The sequence below is a fragment of the Arachis stenosperma genome, chromosome 9, assembly GCF_014773155.1.
Source record: "Arachis stenosperma cultivar V10309 chromosome 9, arast.V10309.gnm1.PFL2, whole genome shotgun sequence".
In the NCBI taxonomy this organism is placed as follows: Eukaryota; Viridiplantae; Streptophyta; class Magnoliopsida; order Fabales; family Fabaceae; genus Arachis; species Arachis stenosperma.
This window is the reverse complement of record NC_080385.1, coordinates 82,620,857-82,640,940: the sequence shown is the minus strand read 5'-3', so window position 1 is coordinate 82,640,940 and position 20,084 is coordinate 82,620,857. Positions and strand designations below refer to the sequence as shown.

General features: G+C 36.9%; 1 protein-coding gene across 2 annotated transcripts; it reads right to left on the bottom strand.

The window, feature by feature from the left end:
* Window positions 1-3,529: 3,529 nt before the first annotated feature.
* Window positions 3,530-8,119, bottom strand: LOC130948059 (DEAD-box ATP-dependent RNA helicase 8-like). 2 transcript variants are annotated; one of them, XM_057876764.1, is made up of 3 exons: window positions 7,795-8,115; window positions 6,592-7,148; window positions 3,530-3,759 (listed from the first exon to the last, which is right to left on the bottom strand). In XM_057876764.1, the coding sequence occupies exons 2-3, from the start codon at window positions 6,958-6,960 to the stop codon at window positions 3,562-3,564; spliced, it is 567 nt and encodes a 188-aa protein (XP_057732747.1). In that variant the 5' UTR covers window positions 6,961-7,148; window positions 7,795-8,115; the 3' UTR covers window positions 3,530-3,561. The 2 variants fall into 2 exon arrangements, with proteins under 2 accessions (XP_057732747.1, XP_057732748.1); XM_057876765.1 differs by lacking the exon at window positions 3,530-3,759 and adding an exon at window positions 5,083-6,391 and having other exon boundaries at window positions 7,795-8,119.
* Between the last annotated feature and the right edge of the window lie 11,965 nt (window positions 8,120-20,084).

Here is a 20,084-nt window from a genome sequence, read left to right as displayed (position 1 = left end):
GCCCAATGAATCCCCCATTTCTGATCTTACCCATTCTCTTTATATTCTGTCATTTACTTTTATGTTCATCTCCCCAAATCCCCATTTAAGATTCTGCAATTTACTTTCTGCAATTTACATTCCGCCATTTATTTCCAACGTTTACATTTTCTGTCATTTGCTTTCCTGCCATTTAATTTCCTGCAATTATCAACTCAACTTCTGCTTAGCTCAACTAGAACATTCCTCCAATTAAAGTTGCTTGACCAATCAATCCCTGTGGGATTTGACCTCACTCTATTGTGAGTTTTTACTTGACGACAATTCGGTATACTTGCCGAAGGAAAATTTGTTGAGAGACAAGTTTTTGTGCATCAGCTTGGGCCCAACTTTGGCCCGTTCCAACCCATTAGCATCTTTTGCCCGTTTGACCCATTTTCGAGCCAAACCTTTAAAATTATTGTCCGGTTTTCAATTTTAAATGTTTTCCTAAGGTTTTCTACTATTTTTATTCTTCTCAGCCAGTACCAGACAGATTTAAGCCGGTACGACCAGTTAATTTACCGATTCGCATTTTTTACGCGATTTTTTGTAGAAAATTATATTTTCCAACTCAGAAAAATCTACTGAGTCCGAAATTCATATTTAAACTTCCTAATTAACATTCTAAATTTTTGGAACCTATTTTGGGAAATTTAATTATTTAATTAAATGGTTAATTAATTGCGGTTCTTACACATACCAACACTGTGGAGACTGACACTTATATCCATACAAAGCCTCATATGGAGTCATTCCGATGCTTGCATAAAAGCTGTTATTGTACGCAAACTCCACCAATGACATGTAACGATCCCAACTTTTTGGTTGATCTAATACACACGCCCTTAGCATATCCTCCAAAGTCTAAATAGTCCTCTCTGACTGTCTATCAGTTTGTGGATGATACGCCGTGCTGAGACAGAGTCTCGTACTGAAAGCTATTTGAAAAGCTCCCCAAAACCTTGATGTGAATCGGGGATCTCGGTCTAACACTATTGTCGTTGGCACACCATGAAACCTCACTATCTCCTTAATGTACAATCTCACCAATCGCTCTAGGAAATAGTACACTCGGATAGGCAGAAATTGAGCAGACTTGGTTAAGCGATCTACGATCATCCAAACCGCATCAAATCCTGACCTAGTCCTCGGTAAAACCCGCTACAAAGTCTATAGCAACTCCTTTGAACTTCCATTGAGGAATCTCCAAAGGCTGTAGCGTTCCTAACGGTCTCTGGTGCTCTATCTTCACCTTCTAACACGTCAAAATACTTAGACACAAGTGATGCTACATCACCCTTCATCCTAGGCCACCAAAACATCTTCTTTAAATCGTAATACAACTTCCTACTTCCTGGATGAATAGGTAATCCGCTGTTATGAGCTTTTGACAATAGCTCTTGCCTCAAAATCCCAACATCCGGCACACATCCTCCCCTTATACCTCCATAGACCTTCGCCGTCCTTATTGAATAATCCTTGCCTCTCTTTCCCGATTGGCTGAAACATTTTTTGAAGCTCCTGCTTGTCTTGCTGGGTCCTCTAAATTTTTGCCTTGAATGTACTTGAGATATGCAATTAGTTCAAACATGCCTTTCTGTCAATCTCATCAATATCCAACTTAAACTCTGCAAACTTGTTTACAAACTCCTCCTCCTTAATCCACATCCAAACGACAGTCAACAACTTCCTAATCAAGGCATCCGCTACAACATTAGCCTTCCTAGGGTGATAACTTAATTCAAAGACATAATCATTCAGTAGCTCCATCTACCTCCTCTGACGCATATTGGGATCTTTTTGAAAAAAGATGTACTTGAGACTCTTGTGATAAAAAAAGACTTGGAACTTCACTCCGTACAAGTAGTGCCTCCAAATCTTCTTTAAAGCAAACACAATTGCTGCCAATTCCAAGTCATGGGTTGGGTAACTCACCTTATGTGGTCTTAGCTGACACGAAGCATAAGCCAACACATTTCGGTGTTGCTTTAAAACACCACCCAAGCCTTTCAGCAAGGCATCACAGTAAACCTCAAACGGTTCATGTGGTTCATGTAAAATAAAAACTGGCACTAAAGTCAACTTCTCTTTCAAGGTTTGAAAACTTTCTTTACATTCTGACGTCCATACAAACGGTGTCTCTTTCTGAGTTAACTTAGTCATTGGCAACGCAATTTGTAAGAATCTGTGAATGAACCTTCTGTAATACCCAACTAATCCCAAGAAGCTCGTAACCTCAGTCACTGACGTTGGTCTTTCCCATTCCATCACAGCCTTAACCTTCGAAGGATCCATAGTTATACCTCCTTTATTCACCACATGACCTAAGAACTTTACTTCCACCTTCTAGGATTCGCACTTCAACAACTTCGCATACAACAATGCTCCTTCAAAATCTGTAACACAATCCTAAGATGCTCCGCATGCTCTTTCTCCATCTTTGAGTAAACCAGGATGTCATCTATGAACACCACCACAAACATATTCAAAAAGGGACGAAATACTATATTCATGTAATCCATGAAAACAGCAGGAGCATTCGTCACCCTAAAGGACATCACCGCGTATTCATAGTGACCATAACGTGTTCTAAATGTAGTTTTCCGAATATCCTCCTTCTTCGCCCTTATCTGATGGTAACCTGACCTCAAATCAATTTTCAAAAATACCCTAGCTCCTTGTAATTGATCCATTAAATCGTCGATCCTTGCTTTTTGCTTATTTGCTAGTTTTGGTTTAGGAGTTTGTCTTCTTTATCTTTTATTAGTTTTTGTTTTTGTTTTTCCTTTTCTATTATGAATTCTCATCACTTTGGCTATGAGTTTGGTTCAAACTATGTTGTAGGAAATGAAAGCTTCAATAGAGGTTTGCATCAAGGATTTGGAAATCAAAGATGGGAGGTGCCTCAAGCATATAGACAACCTTCTTGGCAACAATCTCCTCTAGTTTCTTATGGGTATAATCCAACTCCTAATGCTTACCAACCTAATAGATGCACTACAAGAAAATAAGATTTCTGCCATGCATTTAAAACGTGCCAAAAAGTGCCAAAAAGCGTGCCGATAGCTTTTCGCCACGCTTTTTGAGCTATCGGTACGCTTTTGAAATGGTCACATCCGCCAGCGTGCCGGTTGCTATATCCGCACGCTTTTGTGAATCTATCGGCACACTTTCTTTTTTGCCATGCTTATATCTCTTGCCTCACTTAAAAGCGTAGCCATAGGTGTTAACCTATAGCTACGCTTTAAAAGCGTACCGAAGAGTTCACATATCGCCACGCTTTTGAAACGTGCCGAGACGGTTGGTTTTGGGTACACTTCAAAAGCGTGCCGATAGGGAATGATAAGGCTACGCTTTTAAATGTACCTAAAAATGAACCTATTGCCACGCTTTAAAAGGGTGGCTATATCGTTATTAAATTAAAGAAAAATTAGTATTTGCTTTTACATGCACTCTAATACACTCCAAAAACCATAAAAAAAAGGATAACAAAAATATGTGAATGTCATTTAAAAAAAATTTATAAAAATTAGTATTACATTAACAAAATTCAAACCAAATTAGCCATGTTATCTCTATACACACAACGACAGTGTACATAAAATTTACAAACATAAACAAAAATGAATTTCTAGGAAGAGAATTAAGAAATGTCATTGAATCTCCCCAAGCTTGTACTAGGCCTTCCTCGGATAAAGCAACCACATGGAAAGCTTCACAATACACTTCACGAATAATCTGCAAGTATGATCATATGAATAACGAAAAAACAGACAATTAGCAAATTATAAAACATAATATGAATAACAAATTTCTGAAAACTCCAAAAGAACCCGTAATTGTAACCACACAGTAGAATACCATAGGAATCCCTTTATTCATAACAAGATATAAGGTAAACCCCCTAAACCATCATCCACCGAAAATAAAAATCACAAAAAGAAAAAATGAGACTACAGTACTAATGTTAGCAACAAACATATCTGAAAATGAAATTAAGGGAAACCAAAACTGGACCCAGCAAAATATCTGCCAGTTAAAAGGCTAATATTAAACTCTTTCTAAAGGTCCTAATAATGAAAAAGCATTCAAACTAAAGGTCCAAAAAACCACAATTTTCATACAGCATCATGTCATATCTGGTCAATGTGTGGTGTAATTTGCTTTATTTTAGTTCCAAGTTCTTGTTCAATCCTATATCTGCACAAAAGACAGAATGCCTAATAAATCTATAGCATATACAGTTAAAATGCATTAACTTAACAGACTCTAAATTACATAAATTAAAGCAATCCTCATAAGTAATCAAGTTAACTGCTAAACCAAGATTCCCAAACCTCCCTGAGCAACCGACCTGTATATCCGTATATGATCCGTTAGAACAGGAAATCAGCGTCAAGGCAAATAAATTAGGAAGGGAATGAGGAAAAATTAGTATACCCTGTGGAGATAAGTTTCTGAATTCTTGGAAAAATCAAAATTAATAACAACATTGACTGCTTGAATGTCTATTCCCCTAGTACAAAGATCTGCAAAATTGCTAAATAATTATATATAAAATCACTAAAGATTTTTTAGAGCTGCCAAGGCCACTTGTCCTCCGTCTCTATGCCCAATGCCTTGCTAAGAAGTACACTAGGATTTGATTCTCAACTCATGCTCAGAAAGAATGGTTTAAGAGCCTTTCTCATACTGTAGTGTGTATAATGTACTAAAGAAAAAAAAACAAAACATAATCTGAGTACCGTTATTGTACGTGGAATTAGAGACACCTCCATTATTATCATATCATATATACATGTCATTACTTAGCAAGCAGAACTTACATAAATATCGAAGCAAAAGGAAAGGGAATACATACTATACTATACTATACCATATTCATATCATTATTATTATTTCTATCTTATCCTAACTTATAAGCTATGACTCATTTATGATTGGCAGATAACACCACGAAAAAGCACTAAAAGAAAAGAAAAAAACAAACTTATCATATACATTAACACTTATATATATATATATATATATATATATATATATATATATATATATGACAAGTAGTGGAGTGGTGGTGGCCCTCAAGTTAAATAATTAAGAGGCAGCAATCTTCTCATAGGGTATAAGCCTATTGGCAGCCAATCTTGTAGCGTAGCCAGCATTCACAAACATAGTATTGGAAAATAACAAACATAAAGCGAAGGCAATTATATATTATGAAATGCCATACTAGATCAAATAGGCATCATTCACAATCAGCTAAAAAGGACGCTGACTATGTTATAGGGGATGCTAGAGTGCAGATACATATCAGTACAAAGCCAAAAATCAAAACCTTAGAAAATAGTGTATTCAGACAGTGAACCTTCTGTCTCTCTACGACAAATGCATAATACTGTGTGATACCCTTCAAGGTTAGCGTCTCTATGCCCAATGCCTTGCTAAGAAGTACACTAGGATTTGATTCTCAACTCATGCTCAGAAAGAATGGTTTAAGAGCCTTTCTCATACTGTAGTGTGTATAATGTACTAAAGAAAAAAAAAACAAAACATAATCTGAGTACCGTTATTGTACGTGGAATCAGAGACACCTCCATTATTATCATATCATATATACATGTCATTACTTAGCAAGCAGAACTTACATAAATATCGAAGCAAAAGGAAAGGGAATACATACTATACTATACTATACCATATTCATATCATTATTATTATTTCTATCTTATCCTAACTTATAAGCTATGACTCATTTATGATTGGCAGATAACACCACGAAAAAGCACTAAAAGAAAAGAAAAAAACAAACTTATCATATACATTAACACTTATATATATTGACAAGTAGTGGAGTGGTGGTGGCCCTCAAGTTAAATAATTAAGAGGCAGCAATCTTCTCATAGGGTATAAGCCTATTGGCAGCCAATCTTGTAGCGTAGCCAGCATTCACAAACATAGTATTGGAAAATAACAAACATAAAGCGAAGGCAATTATATATTATGAAATGCCATACTAGATCAAATAGGCATCATTCACAATCAGCTAAAAAGGACGCTGACTATGTTATAGGGGATGCTAGAGTGCAGATACATATCAGTACAAAGCCAAAAATCAAAACCTTAGAAAATAGTGTATTTAGACAGTGAACCTTCTGTCTCTCTACGACAAATGCATAATACTGTGTGATACCCTTCAAGGTTAGCTCATCCATAAGGTTAATGCATATGGCTTTTGAAGATACCTATCTTTGAAGTCTTTTACAGTAAAAGGAAATGTTGCTGAAAACATTAGAATTTGTCAGTGTTAAGGAAGAAAATGAATCAGCTGCTGTATAGAAGGTTGGAATTCTAGGAAAAAAAGCTTATCAGCCTGAAACCGAACAAAAAGCAATGTAAAAAAGGGGTTGGGAACCAACTCTTACTACTAAAGATATCACAGAATGAACATACAAAGAGAATAGAATTGAAAATTTGTTTGTTCTCAGTTAAAAGGATTGCAACTTTTCAAATAGTTTATGCATGTCAACCACTTTTATAAATGAGTAAAAGTTGTGTTAAAAAAGTATTTACCTCATCCATAACAAGCATTGCGCAATCTTTCAGAACGCAAACACCCTTTTTAGCGAGATCCCATATCCTTCCAGGAGTCCCAACTAGTAAATAAACTGGTTGATATAAGCGTAAGATATCATCTTTCAGGCTAGTACCACCAGTTGTAACCATCACTTGAATTTTCAAGTGCTTTCCAAGTTCTTTGCACACTTGAGATGTTTGCAAAGCTAACTCTCTTAGCTCTTTCCCTAATAAAAAGCTCTCATCCTCCAGCAACAGATACTTCCGCCTCAATGCTCGGTATTCATTTCCAGCTGTAGAGGAATCGGGAAAAGAATCTGAGTTGGAACCCTCTTGTTTTACAAAAGGTGGTGAGACTTCAGTCATCAAATCTCTTTTGGAACCCTTCTATCCTGGTTTTGATGATATAGGAGCATGTACCTCTTCCTTGGTATTATTCCCTTGCAATTCAAATAAAGATGCCTTTTGGTTTGAGAATTTTTTTTTTCTTTGGTTTATTTTTCAAGAACTCCTCTGACAAAGGAATCCTTGGATCTTGCATTTTTCACCAGCCACTATAGAATAGGAAAGAAAAAAAACATAACAGGGATTACTTTCAGTTTTAGGTAAAAGAATTTACCATTACTCCTAAAACTAAGAGAAAGAAGTTCATGGTTCATCAACATAAGTTTGTAACAAAACAAAAATCACCAAATCAATGCAACAAATAAGAAATTCACTTCTATCACAAGTGTTTTAGGTGCTCTTCAAACACACAGAAGCATATGAATTGATCGATGTATTAATGAAGTAACAATCTAAAACTTAGTTAGTATTATTCATTGCTCAATTGTTGACCACCAGAATCAAACTCCCTTCTTGACTAAGAAATTCGAAATAAATCATGAATTGGCAGCACCGACAGTTAAATTAGCTGTATGGGAAAAATGATTTGGAAAAAAGAATAAACCTGAAATTGGGGGGAAAAAAAGCAAGTAATGGTCCCAAATAATCCCTAAGAACTGGAGAACACAAAATATTCTAAAACTGAGAAATATACACAGTCACGTATTATCAAAAGCGAAATCCAAAAGTACAACCTTTTCGAAATAGAAAAGATTACACAAATTAACACACAAAAAGTCCCAAAAATTGGTAAAATTTTACATGAACGACGAAAATAGTTGGAGATGGATGAGAGGCGGAAACAGAGTGACAAACCAGAAGAAGTCAAATTGAGGGTGCGTGGACGGAGCAGCGTCGATGGACAGTTCCTCCTCCAATGACATAACTTGCCTTGATGGTCGAGGGTTAGGTGCGAGAGACTGTTGAGAAACAGCTACGGTGGTGCGACCGAGAGAGGGCTGGACGCCAGGGTTAGATGAAGGGCTGGGATGAACATGAAGGTGAGCTGGGTGTGACGGTCATAGGTAGTGATGAACACGAAGGCGACCAGCTGTTGAGTGCGACGGTGAGCTAGGGTTAAAAGTGATTTTCAAAACAAAGTGTAGTGTTATGCTGTTATCACTTCTAGTCTAAGGTTAAAATTAAAACTTAGAAAAAAAAGGTGAAATACGAAAAAAATGGGTAGGAAATTAAATTTTGGGGAGGTAACTCTATCGGTACGTTTTTGTAGGGTGCTTAAATAAACACAGGATATGGGCACACTTTAAAAAGATGACCATTGGAAGACTAACTAGCCACGCTTTTCAAGTGTGCTGGTTTTCTTCTATGGCTACGCTTTTTAAGCGTGACAAAAAAAAAACGTGGCCAAATCACAAATCAATTGCCATCCTCATAAAAGCGTGCCGATTTTCTTTTATGGCCACACTTTTCAAGCGTAATAAAAAAAGCGTGGCCAAATCACAAATCAATTGCCACCCTCACAAAAGCGTGGCTATTGACCACTTTTGGCCACACTTTAAAAGTGTGGCAAGAAAAAAGTGCCCTGATAGGCCTTTTTTCTTGTAGTGATGTGGTGACCCTCATTGTGGTTATCAACCACAACCACCACATGCATATAATCCCTTCCCTTAACATAGCTTTCAACAACCTTACTCACAAGCCCCATACCACCATTCACCTCCATATGATCCTAACCTATATCCACCATACTAACAACCATATGAGCCATACTTAGAGCCACCACCATTCCAACAATAATATTCTCAAGAACTACCAATTCTATATACATCACCTCTATACCCTTACTAAGATGAACAACCTTCTAGTTATGAACCCTTTCTCCTAAACAATGAACCCTCCTTCTCACCATCACCTCGGTGAATGAAGCTTTCCAACCTTTAATGCAAGAACAACAAGATCTCTCTACTCTCGCCTTCAAAAGCAAGAAAAGGAGCAAAAGGGGTTAGAAACTATGTTGGCCACCATGACTGAAGCCGCTAACCGCATAGCCTCCTACCTAAGCTCATATATTCAAAACACTCACATTGACGATTGTGGAGGATCAACCAAGGAGCATAGTGAGGGAGTAAATTTGGAGCTTCAAGGTGAAGAAGAGGAATTGAAGCAAGAATTGCAACAAGAGGAGGAAGTTGGGATAATTGAGCCAGAAGAAGTGGTTGAAGAATTAGGAGAGGTTGATCAAGAATTGGACTTAATCGTTGATGAATTCTTCTCCACACTAACAAATCACCTCAAAGATACCATTGAGCCTTCTTCCATTGAACTTGAAAGCAATGTTAAGGAGGATGCGCAACCTCCAAGGCATATGGTGAATGGTGAAGAATTGGAAGAAGTTGGACAAGCAACAAATCTTCCTCTTGATCATGATTCCACACCAACACATGGTCCTTTTGAATTTGAGGATTCTTCTTCCATTAAAATTGAGGTTCATGTTGAGATAAGTTCCACATTACCTCCAAGTTGTGACATGAAGGGTGGAGAAGAGCTAAAAGAGGTTGGTGAGAAAGTGATTGAATATGAAGAACCTTGTCAAGAGGTAAACATAGAAGATGCTTGTCAAGAGGTGGAGCTAACCAAAGAAGAGCACAAGGGAATGGACCTCACATTGTCAAATTATGGGGAGATCCCCCTTCCTAAGTCACTATCATCTTTTACACCATTTAAGTGGGTAAAATTCATATCTCTTAGCTTTCTTATTCCGCTTGAATATGGTTTGCTTGAAACGGATGGTCAACTTAGAGCTCTTTGTGGAATGAAAAGCAAGAAAGAATTGATTAGTGGTTGGAACATAATTCTCGATTTATCATGATTGGAAGCTCAAAGTTTAGGAGCAAGGATTGGTGTGTTACTCAATTGATAGGATCTAGGAAGGTGTTTGGATGCTCAATTGAGAATTCACAAGCCTTGTCACCGGGATTTAACTATGGTAGTCAACAAGAAGATGGGTGCAAAAAAAGGTTTGGAACCCCGGAATTCATTTTAACAATCAACACTCTTGGTGCCTTGTCACTTGCTTTAATTCGCTTGAAGGCTTTATGCGCCTAATTTGGGATCCCGATGGACATTGGATATGCAAGCATTGGTGGGGATTCAAGGAAGAGTTTAAGTATAAGCCACTTTGACAAGCACCCCATCAATGGTCCAACTTAAGGACTTAAAATAAAAGTGCTAGGTGGGAGACACCCCCACCATGGTAAACTCTTTTCATTTTTCTCTTTTGTACATATTGGTAAATCAGTTTAATTTCATGTTTGGCTTAGTTTGTTAAGTTTATTTGGGAGTCTAGTATGTTAAATAAGGTTTGATGATGTTTTGGTAGCTGTTTGGATGTTTGAAATGCTTGGTTTGGTGCTAGAACTTGAAAAATTTTAAAAAACGAAGCACCCAGCCATGCGTATGCATGACCCAAACGTACGCATGACCCCAAGATTCCAACCTCCCACGCGTAAGCGTCTGCCAGGCGTACGCATCACCAGGTGTTTTTCCTAGCCCACGCGTATGCGTGAGTGATGCATACGCGTCGCAGTGCTGCTGCTGTTGCATGGTACAAAATCCAGAGAGTTGTGCACATAAGGTGCGAGAACTGTGCATCTAGCACAATTTCTACCCACGCGTACACGTGAACCACGCGTACACGTGAACCACGCGTACACGTGAACCACGCGTACACGTGAACCACGCGTACACGTGAACCACGCGTACACGTGAACCACGCATTTGCGTCGCGCTCTATTTTTCCCAGTCCCCTGCGCACCTGCTCGACGCGTAGGCATCACCTCTCTCTTTTCCCATCACGCGTACGCCTCCCATATGCATACACGTTGCATCCCATTTCTGCCACTCACACATACACATGACATGACGCATACGCGTGACCCTTTGCCCCGTTTCACATACTTCTTTTCTTCTCCTTTTTCCATTTCTTTCCTTCTTCTTTCTTCTCTTCTTTTCTTTCCACCCTTCAACCATCATCTACCACCACCATTTACCATTCACCATTATTTTCTTTAGTTAGTTTGTTAGGTAATTATTTAGTTAGTTTAATTTTTGTTTAATTTTCTATTTTGATGATAAGGATTGGATTATTGATCTTGTTTGCTGTTTCTTGCTGCTGATTACTGATAGGATGTTATTTTAATATCATTCTTGTTAATTTTTGTTGTTGGATTTCTTTGTTGTGGTTATGATTCGTTACTTGGTTTTGAAGTGATCATGCTTAACATTTGTGAACACCAAGTGCATGAGAATTGCCTTTAAAGCATTTTAAACCTTTTTGAATTACATGATTTGGCCACCATGTGATTTGAATTCTTTTCTTTGACTGGGCAATTTCTTAGTATTAGATGTTGGCCATTTACCTTAATGCATTGTGTTGCTTGATCATATGCATCCATATGTTATGCTTATGTCGTAATGACATATTGACCATTAATTGTTTACTTATGTGCTCTACACATATTTGAAACTATTCATTTTGGCATAATGCTTCAATTGTGAAATTCGATTGTAAGATCACCTAGGAATATCCTTTTGAAATTCTCAAGCTATATGCACCATGCTTGCTATGTGATTGATTCTCACCTCTAGTTCTCTTTTACTATATTGCATAGCAACCATGTTTACCATTCTATGTCCACTAGATGATGTGAGCCAAAATTCAAAGTGTGTCATTGGTTGATGTGTGATTTTCATTGTTCCTTTGTTCATTAAGCTTCTGATAAACCACTATTTCATGATAAATCTTGTGCTTAAATTGAATGATTTTATCAACTCTTCACCTACTTATTCATATGAATCTGTATGGTTTTGCAATTTCTTCCTTATGATATGACATATGAGAAAACATGTTTCTTATGCTTTAAAATAATCAAATTTAATTATCCTTTATTACCATTCGATGCCGTGATTTGTGTGTTGAGTACTTTCAGGTTTTATAGGGCAGGAATGACTCAAAGGATGGAAAGGAAACATACAAAAATGGAAAGAAAGCACAAATTGGAGTTTCGGAGAAATTGGCAGCGATGCGTCCACATGAACGACGCGAACGCGTGCTTTGCATAAATTAGCATCGACGTGAGCGCATAGACGACGCGAACGCGTGGCGTGCGAAACACAACTAACACAGACGCATGACTGACGCGACCGCGTAGAAGAGCAAAACTCCAAGATGACGCGACCGCGTGACCCATGCGGACGCGTGACATACGCGATCTGCAGAAGTCCGTTCCAGTGACTTCTGGGCCCTTTTTGGCCCAGATCCAAGCCCAGAGAACAGAGATTAAAGGGTTATAAATGGAGGAATCCATCCATTCCTAACATATACTGGATACATCAGACAACAGACTTTTGATAATTTAGATGTAATTTTTAGAGAGAGAGGTTCTCTCCTCTCTCTTAGGATTAGGATTTAGAATTTCTCTTAGGATAGGATTATCTCATCTTCATATCAGGTTCAACATTCCTTTATTTTGACTTCTCTTATTTGTTAATTATATATGTTGCCAAATTGGCTTATGGACCATTCATGTTATGATTTTCTTAATTAATATACATTGAGGTATTTCAGACTTATGATTGCTTTTCCTTATTTATAATTTAGATTTTCCCCTTTTGGCTTTGGTTGATTAATTGGTAACTCTTGAGTTGTCAAACTCATCGTGATTGATAATTATTATTCTTGCTGATTAATTTAGATTCCTATAACTCTAGTCTTTCCTTAAGGAGTTGACTAGGACTTTAGGTGTTGAATTAATTTGTTTACTTGACTGACCTTCATAGTTAGAGGTTGACTTAGTGGGAGAAAAAGTATAATTCTCATCACCATTGATAAAGATAACTAGGATAGGACATCCAGTTTTCATACCTTGCCAAGAGATTTCTTTGTTATTAATTTATTAATTTCTGCAACCCATTTCTCTTGCTCAAAACCCTTTTCAAAACCCAAAATATTGTTTTTCATAACCAATAATAAAACACACCTCCCTGCAATTCCTTGAGAAGACGACCTGAGGTTTGAATACTTCAATTTATAAATTTTATTGGGTTTGTTACTTGTGATAACCAAAACGTTTGTAAGAAAGGTTGATTGCTTGGCTTAGAAACTATACTTGCAACGAGAATTTATTATAAATTCTAAACCATCAATCTTCAGTTCTTCAGCTTCCTTGCACATCAATCAATGTCCATTCGTCATCCGTTTCACAATCACTTAATTCTTGCTTGAATGCTTTCATGCTTCTTCACTACTTGTTTGGTTGTCTTAACCTACAAGTTTTTTTTAGAGCATTTCAAGCACACTAGAATGAGTGAAGTGTATGCCTCTTTTGTGTACAAATGTGACATAGCTTTTGAAAACTAGTGTTTGCGTGTGTGTGTGTGTGTGTGTGTGTGTGTGTGTGTGTGTGTGTGTTCTAAACCGCATGCAACTTAGAACTCACACATTATCTTCTTTAATGTCACACATACTATTCACTCACTTCATTCTAGTGATTCTTACCTCATTCCAATGATATATGCTTCCTTGATGTTGCATTTACTTGTCTTACTCTCCTATTTTCTATTGTTCAGGATGATTTGTCATAAGCAAAAATGGAAGCGGGAGAGAGAACGCGCAGCAGCTAGTTGACTCACCAGCTGAAGGTGGCAATCCGTATAATCGCCTACCCCCTTTCTTATCTTTGAATGCACCAAGGACGGTGCAAATTTTTAAGTGTGGGGAGGTCGTCCGATCGAATCGGCCGTTTTTGGGTGACAAATCTCTAATCCTAACACTTTCGCATTTCATTTTTAGGTCTTTTAGAATTTTTAGATGCATTTTCTTATTTTGCATATATATATATATATATATATATAAGCTTTCAAAATAATGAAATTTTCTAAGAAATTTATCTATAGGGTATCCCAATTGATTTGATTAAAAAAATTTCTTGCATATATATATGACAAAGCTTTTTTTACTCTAGCCATAAAGCAAAGGATAACAAAGTGCAACGATAGTTCTAAAGCTAATATAATAATAAATAGTCAAAGGATATAATATGCTAGAAGACCGATGAAGAAAACAGAATACAACAGAATTTCTAAAATAGAATAGAAACATCCTATCTCTCAAAGTAAGCCTCTAAGGCAACAAGATATCGATATACAAAAGTGAGAGACATTATATCAAAGAAAGCAAAATACAAGAGATAAAAGGGTCTTCCACTCTGTCACCATCTCGTAAACTCATCGAGGTGGGTTGTGACCTGCATCTGAAAAATAGCAACAACATATAGTATGAGAACTGGAGGTTCTCAGTATGGTAACAGTGTCCAATCGATAAGATATAAATAAGGGTTTAGGACACCAAAGACAATCCTACAACTTTATACCGATTTATGATATTCAAACTTATAGTAAAAACATAAACCATTAAAGGATATCTGTCTTAAGGGATTTCTAAACTAACAGTAATACAGTTGTCCCACAACCTTCTCCATTCTATCCTCCACGCAATCCCATTGCCACTGCCTACCGATCCTCCTTAATCCAAGTAGAAAACACAAGTAATTGCAGACAAGTAAAACACAGGTAATAAGTAATTTACAATAGATAATTCAGGAAGCAAGTAAGCATATTATACATTCAGGCAAGAGATGCATGTAAACAAAGCAAGCAACACACATATAACATGCACATGATAAATGCCTAACCTATTGGCCGTGATATCACTTTATTGGTTCAGCTGCCAACCTGACACATCCCATTGGGATGTCGCTTTTTGTCACGTATATAAATATGGCCCCTAAGATATAGTGTCCTAGCACACTCTTGTGGGATTTAGTACCCGAGCACACTCTTGTGACTAGAAAGGATGCAAGTGGGATACTCAGCCTCATACCTCATATCTCAACATAAGTGGGATTAACCATTGTCCTTTTGTTTATTGCCGCAACCTCAACAAGCGGAATTAACCACTGTCCTTGCCAGGTACATAGCGACTTACCAAATATCAACACAACAATAGCATAAAACCAGTCTCAGTGATCACTGCTCATATAGCACAAGTCCATCAATACACATCTCATCAATTTCATTAACCATAGTCATTCATTTTCTAAGTTCCAAACTCATCCTCAGTTCTCAAATTCTCAAAGACATCGTCAATACTCCATCAATTCACTCAAACAAGTCCATCCACATAACTTTCAATTCCTAAGCCTCCATTTTCTAAAATTATAACAAAAGATTCCCAACCTAAGCTACTTAATCCATCCTCACTAGTCTCAAAGTCTAATTACTAGTTAGGAGTCTTAAATAGCAATCAAAGAAGTTTAGAAAGCTAGAGAAATAGTTAAAATTGCATGAAAATAAGTTTTTAGCAAAACAAGAGTTTAGCGTATGCACGCCCTGGTGCACGAAATTGCAATCACACTTTTGCAATCCTGCAAAACTAACCAGCAAATGCATTGGGTCGCCCAAGTAATACCTTACGTGAGTAAGGGTCGATCCCACGGAGATTGTCGGCTTGAAGCAAGCTATGGTTATCTTGTAACTCTTAGTCAGGATATCAATAATTATCAGGGTTGATTGTAAAAAGCAAAGGAACATGAAATAAGTACTTGTTTTGCAGTGGTGGGGAACAGGTTGAGGTTTTGGAGATGCTCTATCTTCTAAACTTCTGCTTTCCTACTGTCTTCTTCTTCAAGCACGCAAGACTCCTTCCATGGCAAGCTGTATGTAGGGTTTCACCGTTGTCAATGGCTACCTCCCATCCTCTCAGTGAAAATGTTCAACACGCTCTGTCACAGCACGGCTAATCATCTGTCGGTTCTCAATCAGGTCGGAATAGAATCCAGTGATTCTTTTGCGTCTGTCACTAACGCCCAGCCTTCAGGAGTTTGAAGCTCGTCACAGTCATTCAATCCTTGAATCCTACTCAGAAAAACACAGACAAGGTTTAGACTTTCTGGATTCTCTTGAATGCCGCCATCAATTCTAGCTTATACCACAAAGATTCTGATTAAGGAATCCAAGAGATATCTACTCAATCTAAGGTAGAACGGAGGTGGTTGTCAGGCACACGTTCATAGGTGAGAATGATGATGAGTGTCACGGATCATCACATTCATCAGGTTTAGGAACAAGTGATATCTTAGAATAGAAGCAAGCATGATTGAATGAAAAACAGTAGTAATTGCATTAATCCATCAAGACACAGCAGAGCTCCTCACCCCCAACCATTGGGTTTAGAGACTCATGCCGTAGAAGATACAATGAAAAACGTGTAAAGTGTCATGAGGTGTAGATACAATGTCAAAAGATCCTATTAATAGTGAACTAGTAACCTTGGGTATACATAAATGAGTAAATGACGTAAAAATCCACTTCCGAGTCCACTTAGTGTGTGCTTGGGCTGAGCATTGAAGCTTTCATGTGTAGAGACTTTTTCTGGAGTTAAACGCCAGCTTTTATGCCAGTTTGGGCGTTTAACTCCAATTTTTATGCCAGTTCCAGCATTAAACGCTGGAAATTCTGAAGCTGATTTGCAACGCCGGTTTGGGCCATCAAATCTCGGGCAAAGTATGGACTATTATACATTGCTGGAAAGCCCAGGATGTCTACTTTCCAACGCCGTTGAGAGAGCGCCAATTGGGCTTCTGTAGCTCCAGAAAATCCACTTCGAGTGCAGGGAGGTCAGAATCCAACAGCATCTGCAGTCCTTTTCAGCCTCTGAATCAGATTTTTGCTCAGGACCCTCAATTTCAGCCAGAAAATACCTGAAATCACAGAAAAACACACAAACTCATAGTAAAGTCCAGAAAAGTGAATTTTAACTGAAAACTAATAAAAATATAATAAAAACTAATTAAAACATACTAAAAACATACTAAAAATAATGCCAAAAAGCGTATAAATTATCCGCTCATCACAACACCAAACTTAAATTGTTGCTTGTCCCCAAGCAACTGAAAATAAAAATAGAATAAAAAGAAGAGAATATACTATAGACTCCAAAATATCAAAGAAACTTAGCTCCAATTAGATGAGCGGGACTAGTAAAAACATGTTTCCTATGCTTTAAAATTAATTATTTTAATTACTTTTATTTCCATTCGATGCCGTGATTAGTGTGTTGAGTAGTTTCAGATCTTTTAAGGCAGAATGACTTAAAGGATGGAAAAGGAAACGTATAAAAATGGAAGAAAAGTGCAAAACAGAATTTTGAAGAAACTGGCATCCACGCGATCGCATGGACGACGCGATCGCGTGCCAAGAGCGAAGAAGCAGCGACGCGGCCGCATGATTGACGCGACCGCGCGACTTGAGCGAATCGCATACGACGCGGACGCGTGACTCACGCGACCGCGTGATAAGAAGAACTCCAGGTGACGCGATCGCGTGACCCATACGGACGCGTGACAGAGGCCACACACCAGAAATTGCAGAAAATGCTCATAGCAGATTCTGAATCCTTTTTGGCCCAAATCCAAGTCCAGAAGTCGTAGACCAGAGGTTATGAAGTGGAGGAATGCATCCATTGTGGGAGTCTTCGAATTTTTAGTCACTTTCCATGATTTAGGTTTAGTTTTGAGAGAGGTTCTCCCCTCTCTCTCTTTAGGATTTAGGATTTAGGACTTCTCTTAGTTTTAGGAGTGACTCTCAATCCCAGGTTCTTTGTATTTATTTATTTTCAATGTTCCATGTTTAGATTGATTTTCTTAATTAATGTTATTTGAGATATTTCAGATTGATGATTGCTATCTTTTATTTATATAAATAATTTGGATTTTCCTGTTGCCCAATTGGCTTATGAATATTTTCCATGTTAGATTTTACTGCTTTGAATGAATTGAAGGTATTTCAGATATTTAAGATTTAATTTAGCTTTTTACATTCTTGGCTGTGGTTGATTAATTGGTGACTCTAAAGTTATCAGCTCCATTGTTGATTGAAAATTGGATTTCTTCATTTCATTAATTCAAGTTCCAATAACTCTAGCCTTTCCCAAGGAAAGACTAGGACCTGAGGAATCTAAATTAATTCATCCACTTAACTTACCTTCATAGTTAGAGGTTAACTAAGTTGGAGAAAAATTCAATTCACATCACAATATATAAGGATAACTAGGATAGGACTTCCAGTTCTTATACCTTGCCAAGAGTCTATTTTACAGTCATTTATTTATTTTTATTGCTTTAAAAATATACCTGTGCCCATTGCCCAAATTCCAAAAACCCCCAATTTTACCTTTTTCATAGCTAATAATAAGAACATACCTCCCTGCAATTCCTTGAGAAAACGACCCGAGGTTTAAATACTCGGTTATCAATTTTAAAAGGGGTTTGTTACTTGTGACAACCAAAACGTTTGTACGAAGGGATTTCTGTTGGTTTAGAATCTATATCTACAACGCGACTATTTTTATAAAATTCTTTACTAGCAAAAATACCAACGTCAAAATTAGCAACAATTTTTAATAATTTTTAATAATAGTCCATGCGGCCGCGTCGCAGTGATGAAAAACCAGCGTGGCAGATTTCTTCTCCTGCGATTTCTGGGCTATTTTCGACCCAGTTTTCGGCCCAGAAAACTCAAATTAGAGGCTATAAAGTAGAGGGATTGCATCCATTCAGATTAGGCTTTCATAATTCACTTTTCCATGATTTAGTTTTAGTGAGAGAGGTTCTCTCCTCTCTCTTAGGATTAGGATTAGGATTCCTCTTAAAGGATTTAGAATTTATTATTATTCCAACTTACAATTTTCTTCTTCATTCCAGGTTTAATGTTCCTTTCTATTTAATTTCGTTCCTATTTTTATTCATCTTTATACTTTAATTGATATTTATCTTTTGAATTTGGCTTATGACTTTAATGTTAGGATTTTCTTAATTAATGTGATTTGAGATATTTAAGTTTATGATTGTTTCTTTTTATTATTCCCAATCTGAAGACATTTTATTCCAGTAGATATAATTTTCTTTCCTTTTGGTCTTGGTTAAGAAATCAGTAACTCAGGAGTTATCATAGCTCAACATAATTGATAACTATTATCTTTGCTAATTGAACTGAACTTTAATAATCCCAACCTTTTTTTAGGAAATAAATAGGATTCGAAGCTCAACTAATTAGTCCCTTGACTTTCCTTTGCTTTAACAAAGTTTGACTAAGTGGAATTAAGATTCAACTTTCATTATTATTGCTAAGAATAACAAAGTCTGGACTTCCAATTTCTCATACCTTGCCAAAAGTTTGCTTTACAGTATTTATTTTTTTTAATTGTCATTTAAATTATTTGCCATATTTATTCCTTATTTCCAAAAATCTCAATTTTACCTTTTTCATAGCCAATAATAAGAACATACCTCCCTGCAGTTCCTTGAGAAGACGACCCGAGGTTTGAATACTCGGTTATCAATTTTAAAAGGGATTTGTTACTTGTGACAACCAAAACGTTTGTACGAAGGGATTTCTGTTGGTTTAGAATCTATATCTACAACGCGACTATTTTTATAAAATTCTTTACAAGCAAAAATTCCAACATCAAATCCTAGCAAAAAAGTCTGTAGTGGTTCTCTTCTCTTTCTCCTTTTAGGATTTAGGATTTAGGACTTCTCTTAGTTTTAGGAGTAACTCTCGATCCCAGGTTCAATATTCCTTTTACTATTTAATTTGTCTTCTATTTTTGTTTACTCTGAAGCTTTTATTGTGTTTGATTGATGTTGCCCAATTGGCTATTGATATTGTCCATGTTAGAATTGACATTTTTATTTAATGATATTTGAGGTATTTCAGTTTATGATTGTTCCTTTTTATTATCCCCAATTTGAAGACAATTTTTTCCAGTAGATTTAACTTCTTTTCCTTTTGGTCTTGGTTGAGAAATCAGTAACTCAGGAGTTATCTTAGCTTAACATAATTGATAATTGTTATCTTTTCTAATTGGACTGAATTTCAATAATCCCAACCTTTTCTTAGGAAATAAATAGGATTCGAAGGTCAACTAATTTATCCCTTGACTTTCCTTTGCTTTAGCAAAGGTTGACTAAGTGGAATTAAGATTCAACTTTCATTATTATTGTTAAGAATAACAAAGTCTGGACTTC